This window comes from Pterocles gutturalis, unplaced genomic scaffold (genome assembly GCF_000699245.1).
Source record: "Pterocles gutturalis isolate BGI_N339 unplaced genomic scaffold, ASM69924v1 scaffold13146, whole genome shotgun sequence".
In the NCBI taxonomy this organism is placed as follows: Eukaryota; Metazoa; Chordata; class Aves; order Pterocliformes; family Pteroclidae; genus Pterocles; species Pterocles gutturalis.
Genome location: NW_010097964.1, coordinates 1,673 through 8,332, shown reverse-complemented (window position 1 = coordinate 8,332; position 6,660 = coordinate 1,673). Strand labels below are relative to the sequence as shown.

Below are 6,660 nucleotides of genomic sequence, written 5' to 3'. Positions count from 1 at the left end.
TGGGACTGGAGGTATGGGAACTGGGGCAGCCCATCACCCAGCCCGGCTGGGGCAGAGCCCAGGGTTAAAGCAGTTCCCTCGGTGCTGGGAACCAAGCCCCAGGTGGGTCAGGGGCAGAACTGACCCCCCAGCTCTGGCCCCATTGGGCACAGGGTGGTTCACAGCAGAGGGGCTGCATGTCACCAGGGCAGGGTCACTGTCACCTTGCTTGGGTCCCCTTGTATAACCAAGTTCACAGCAGAGGGGCTGCATGTCACCAGGGCAGGGTCACTGTCACCTTGCTTGGGTCCCCTTGTATAACCAAGCAGCTGGGGTGGCAGTAGGGCTGCATATCCTCCATGACCACCTGGGCAGGCGGTGGGGCTGAGTCTGCGGCCATGGGGGCTGAAGGCTGGAGAGAGGGCACACCTTCCGCAGGCAGATCAATCCAAGGATTTTTTTTTTGTGTCTGGGGAGGGGAATGGGGGGGGGCAGTAGGGGTTGCCCCATGCCAAGGACTCACAGCAACCCCGGGTGCTGCAGGGCTGGACCATGAGCTGGCTTTCTCCAAGATCATTGTGGAGCTACGGAAGAAGCACCCAGGCCACATCCTGCCAGATGAGGACCTGCAGTGGGTGTTCGTGAATGCAGGCGGGTGGATGGGCTCTATGTGCCTCCTGCACGCCTCGCTCACTGAATATGTGCTGCTCTTCGGGACAGCTGTCGACACCGGCGGCCACTCAGGTAAGCAGGGGGACAGGGGTGGTGGGGGGGTTCTCTGAGCTCTTTCCACTCCACTTCTTCTTGTCTGGCTGCCCCGGCTGTGGTGTGCCTGGGGCAGGGAGCCCACTGCTCCACTTCTGGACAGGGTGCCCAATGCTGGGTAACACCCCTCCAGTGGGGACCAGCCCCCGTGGTGTCCTGCAGCCTCTGCAGGTTCCTGTGCATGCCGTGTCGTATGGCCAGGACTCTTCGCATCCAGCTGGCAGGCGGTGGCAGGCATCGCGTCTCCTGCTTCAGCAGGGAGTGAATGCCAAACATGTTGGGAACAATGGGGCTTAAGGACACCGAGCAGCCCAGGCAGGTGGGATATGGCCAGTGACACAGGCAGCCTGGGTACCAGATCTGGCTGCGCTCCTCAGTGTGTTGAGGTCCCAGGGCTGGCATCCTTCCCCGCGGTGGGCTGCTATGTGGCTCATACCTGGGCTCCCAAGCTGTCCCTAGCAGGGACACACTGAGACAGTGCTGTCTGTCCTCCTGCAGGCCGGTACTGGGCAGATATCTCTGACACTGTCATCTCGGGGACCTTTCGACAGTGGAAGGAGGGGACCACCAGAAGTGAGATCTACTACCCAGGTAAGCATACTAGCCACAGCACCCTGCAGGCTGCATCCATGTCCTGGGGCACAGCCTCTCCGTAGACTGGTCATATACTGTCACGGAGCCTCTTCCTTCCAGCTGGCAGAAGCCAAGAGCTCACAATGGGGCAGTTTGTGTCCCCAGAGGCACATCCCAGCATCTCAGTGGGTTCCACTAAGTGAAAAGTGAGAGTGAGCAAGGCTGGGGAGAGGTTGGGGTGCTCAGTCCTGCAGATCCTGATCCCAAATGTCTCTTCTTTGGGTGTGATGTGGGGCAGCCACTGGGAGCTATACTGGTTGTGTGTGTTGGCAGGGGACACCATCGTGCACCAGGCGGGAGAGGCCACGTCGGTGCAGTGGAGCGCGGGCACCTGGATGGTGGAGTACGGCCGGGGTTTCATCCCCTCCACACTCGCCTTCGCCCTGGCTGACACCCTCTTCAGCACTCAGGACTTCATCACCCTCTTCTACACCCTGCGCGTCTATGCCAAGGGCCTGCTCCTGGAAGCCAATGCCTTCTTCAGCACCTGGGGCTGCTGAGCCCGGCTTGCCAGGCGCAGCTGAGTCCTCTTCTCCCAGCCGTCCTCCTCACTCCTCCTCCCCGAGCCCAGGCTCTAGCAGAGGCAGCAGGAGACCCCCTGTGCCTCCCCTGAATTGCTCTGTCCTTCCCCATAGGCCAGCTGGGTGCCAGGACAGCAGAACTGTGGCAGTCACAGCAATACAGACCACCAGTTCACTTTACTACCTGCCTTTCCCCACTTTTGTTCAGAGCCATGTCTTGCTTTTCCATCCCTCAGGGCTGGAGTGGCCTTGCAGGGTACAATCACCCCTGTGTACCCTCGGCATACAGTGGGAGAGGGGCTGGAGCTGGCTGTCCCCAGGCTCTGCAAAATTTCTGCAGCTCCTGAGACATCAGGAGGAGGATGCCGCCCTCAGGGTAGGGTGCACAGTGTGAGCTGGACCAGAGCACCTGCTGTAAAGGTTGGCCAAAAAGTTCCCCATCTCCCTGGCAGGCTGCCAGGGCTGCAGGCAACACAGGTGCTATGTCCAGCTGGCAGCATCCTCCGTGGCTCTGGCCCTGCTCATGTGGGTTGGCAGCACACAGTGTCCCCCTGGCACAGGGCGGGATCTGCCCTGGGACTCCCAAGCAGTGAGAGGATGCCCAGCCTCCGTGCTGGAGGTCCCCCTTGGTCCCCTGTGTGTCATCTGCCTCAGGGGACAGCTGGGGCTGGGAGACGGTCCCTTTCCCAATGGTCCCCCTCTCTGCAGTCCCCCCGCAAGGGGGAGAGCCACCATCTGTCGCCTTAACTAAGAGCCTGTTCTGCGTGGCCTCTGGGCTACGCACATACCTAGTGTCTGCGGGTGTCTGAACCTTTGTACTAGCTCAGGATGGGATCTCACCCCTCAAAATGCTTCCCCTGGCTGTGAGACCCCCTGGGGACAGCCACCCGGCTTGGCTACCAAGCAGGGTCCTGGGTGCTGAGGTACCCCAGCGGTCCCCTGACTGAGCCCAGTTGTGGGTCCGGCTTGCAGCCCTGTGGCCAGACCCATGTGGTCTTGCTGCTCAGTGGAGGGCTTTCACCTCCATGCTGCTGCCAAACTAACATCTCTGTCCCTGGCCACCAGGCCTGTAGCATGTCCCTCCTTCTGTTCCTTGGACTGTCCCCATCCTCCTGACTGGCAGCCCCACATGTGGGCTACTTCTTAATTTGCCATCTGAAAAGATATATCAGTAATAAAATTGTTCATCCCACCCACTTGGATCGCCAGGACAGTCTCTGGTATGTGCTGAGCCCCTACCATGGGGAACGGTGCTGGATCGATCCGGCTCTGGGCACAGCAGGGGTCCTGCTGGAGGTTGGGGACAGCTGGGTGTCCTTGGCAGCCAGCATCATCCCACCAGGGATACTGGGAGTCAGGGGCTGCAGTGCTGGACAGGATCAGGCCCATCTCATCTCCCAGGGACCAGCAAGAGATGGTGCTGTTACTCCTCTCTCCTTTACAGACGTTGGGGACCAAAAACCTGGGCTAGTGTCAGGGCCCTTCTTCCATGGGGGACCCAAGAGTCCAGGGGGCTCTGTCCTTTTGGGCAACAGTGCTCATGCTGGGTGTGTGGCCCTGGAAGTGGACAGACCCAGGTGCAGTGGGTTGGTGGTCCTGAGGGCTTCACACAGACACACACACACCCCCCCCCTCTGGTGTGAGAAGGGCATGGGAGGGAATCGTGGGGTATGTCAGCTGTGAGCGTGCATGTGCATGTGTGCACATGCTGGCAGGCAGGCTGCACGCATGTGTGTATAGTTGCAAGGGTGGTTTTGTGCGTGCCTTGGCAGGACAGCTGGGCATGTGTAGGTGTATGCATGCATATAGGCAGAAAGGTTTGCAGGTGAACATAGGCAGAACAGGCAGGGGTTGCGCATGTGTTCACGTGTGCATATTGGTAGAAAACTGGGTATCTGGCCATATGGTCAGAGCAATTGCACAGGTGTGAGTGCTCAGGCACATATGGGTAGGACATTTGTGTATATGCATGTATGTAAGCAGAAGAGTTGTGCGCATGCGTGTGCCTGTGCAAGTGAGACAAGCATGTGCATGCACGTGTGTGTACACAATCCACGTGCACGTGGGTGTACGGACCACCAGGACAACCAGGTATATGTGTGTGCACGCCTGCGTGCCCATGGGCAGACCGCGTGTGTGCGCAGGCTGCGTGTGTGTGCCTGTGCATTTCTGTGGGCCTCCCTGGCCCCGTGCTGTGCCCATTCCCTGGGATTTAGCAGGGCCCTGTCAAGGAACACGAGCAATCCCTGCGCTGGCCCGCGCAGGAAGGCGCTATCTCAGCAGCTCGTATCAATACTGCCCCACTTACAGCGAAGGCCGCATAATGAAAATCCGATGGGCACGCTGGTGGGAGTAAATAAGTATGCCATTAGAATGAGAAAATCAAAGCTCTGGACAGGTCTTTTCTCTTGCCCATTGATTTCTTTTATTACGGAAATATCGCTGCTAAATAACATTAGTGTGAACAATCTCAGCAGTGTTTTCCATAGCGCAATTCAATAACTCCATCACAGGCGGGGGTTCCCCCCCAGCCTGGCCACGGGGCCAGCAGCCCCTTCCAGGCAAAGGGCTGCTCCAGGGGTGCCTTCATCACCATCCCCAGCTAAGCCAGGATGTGCCCAGCAAAGAAACCGGGCAGCGCAGGGTGGCTTGGGCAAGCGCCCCTGGGATGGAGCTGGGCCGGGACCCAGGAGCCCTGGCTGTTGTACTGCGTCAGGAGGGGTTGTCCCCATCCCAGCACGGAGCAGGGACACTGACAGGCATCCAAGGGTCCCAAAAAGCAGCCCTTCCTTCCAGGGTGGGTGTTTGCAGCCTGTTAAGGAGCAGGTAAGTGTCCCCAGTGACCAGCAGATGAGAGAGATGGGTCCTGGACACAGCATGTCCCGCAGGCTCTTGCTGCCTCTGCCCCTTCCTCCCCACTCCTCCTCCATGTCTGCGTCCATGCTGGACTGACACAGCTCCCTGCAGCTTGCCATCATTTGTTTCACATGCAGAAACTGAAGCACGAGGTGGGAACTCAATCTGCGGTCACCCAGCTCCAGCACAGCCTTTGTGCCAGGGCCAGGGCTCACACTCAAGCTGCCCCTCTCCCCCTTGACTGCCCACCCACAGGCACCAGCATCCTCCCAGACACCCACAGGTGGCACGGACATCTCTGTGGGGCCAGAGGATATGACCAGGACACGTGGGAGATACACACCATTTGGTACCCAGAGGCCAGGTGGGACCCCAGGGCACTTCAAAGTACACCAAACCCCTGTGGGGTGGCTGGAGACAGGCAAGGAGACGCAGACACAGGCAGCTGCGCTGTGGGTCTGGCTCTGTCCCAGGCCCAGCTGAATCAACCACGAGCAGCATCTCCCCGGAGCCATCACCAGGACAAATGCATGTTGCTGCCCACTAAGCACCTTCCCCCTGCAGCTCGCTCTATCTTGCTGTCTCTCTGCATGCAGGGGTTATTGATCAGCCCGCAGGATCTATCTCCCGATTCCTCCTGCGGTATCTCTCTGCTCCAAGTATCTCTCAATCTGCTCTGCTGTCTGCCACGCTCGTCTATACCTCCAGTATCTATCTGTGCCGCCTCCACTGCAGCCGTCGATAGCCGTTTGTCTGGGGGATTTCTCTTTCTCTACAGCTCGGAGTGTCACCAGACCCCAGCAGTGCAAAGATGCCAAGTGGGAGGGTGAAGGGGACACAGTCCTGGCTGCTGCCCCAAGGTACAGCCTGTGCACAGACACACTTTGTGACACATGTGCAGAGCCTCAGAGCCACTGATGTCACTCTGGAGGCTTTAGGGAGGAACTGAGCCAGCTGGTCCAGCTGGGCCGGGTCCCATGGTGTCCATGCCCAAGTGTGATGGTATGCGCTGCACCCCACACAGACTTTGGTGCTGCCACTAGCGAGCCTGGCCACATCCCCCACCACTGGCTGCCACGTTGACTCGAGTGCCCCTGTGCCTCGGAGGACGGGAGCTTCCCCAAATGCCTGGGTCCCTGCTGGGCCGTGGAGAAGTCCCATCACTGTCGCCTCATCTGACTCATCCCACCCAGCCCAGCCTTCGGTTGTGGCTCCCTCCTCACGCCGGTGTGCAGGAGATGGGGTGCAGCCCATTGCAGAGGGTGCTAGCACCCTGGGGTGAAATGCAGCAGTATCAGGAGGGCAGACTGGAGCCCTATGTGATGGGGATACCTGTGGAACAAGTCCTGGGGGGTGCGTGGCCCTGCCGGTCTCCCTGAAATGGGACTGAGTCATCTCTTACCAGGGGCAGCTCAGCAGGATTGTCAGCTAGCTGGCTACAAACTGACACTCACGGGGGCTGGCAAGCACGGGGAGGTTCCTAACCCTCCGGTGGCAGGATGGGATGGGCCAGGACCAGCTACAGCTGTCCAGCCCCAAAATGGGATGGCCGACAGCTACTTTATCTCCTGCACAAAGATAAACAGTGCCCCGGGGGCCCTGCAGGTCAGGAGCTGCCCTGCTCTCCCAGGGAAGGGGCTTCATTTTTCCAGGGGAGATCCCTGGTGAGGCGTGCCACTGGTCTCCAGGAGCCCCAGGAGCCCCAGGTGTCAGCAGTGCTGTGGAAGAGCAAGGGGTACGTTCTCCAGAGGTGCACGCATCTGGGAAGCTGGAGAGCCCAGAAGTGGTGGCTTTTCCCTGCAAAGGGATGTGGCAAAGAGGCTGCAGAGCCTGAAAGTGAAGCCAGTTCCTACCGCAGCCATGGCCAGTGGCTGGTTCTGTCAGGCAATCTGGGGAAGTGGAGGGG

General features: G+C 59.5%; 1 protein-coding gene across 1 annotated transcript; it reads left to right on the top strand.

Annotated features, from left to right (window-relative positions):
• Positions 1-522: 522 nt before the first annotated feature.
• On the top strand, positions 523-1,877 carry SIGMAR1 (sigma non-opioid intracellular receptor 1; the record flags this gene model as incomplete). Its single annotated transcript, XM_010087260.1, has 3 exons — positions 523-723; positions 1,243-1,335; positions 1,651-1,877. Coding segments are annotated over 3 exons (521 nt in total), but the record flags the coding sequence as incomplete, so codon positions are not given.
• Between the last annotated feature and the right edge of the window lie 4,783 nt (positions 1,878-6,660).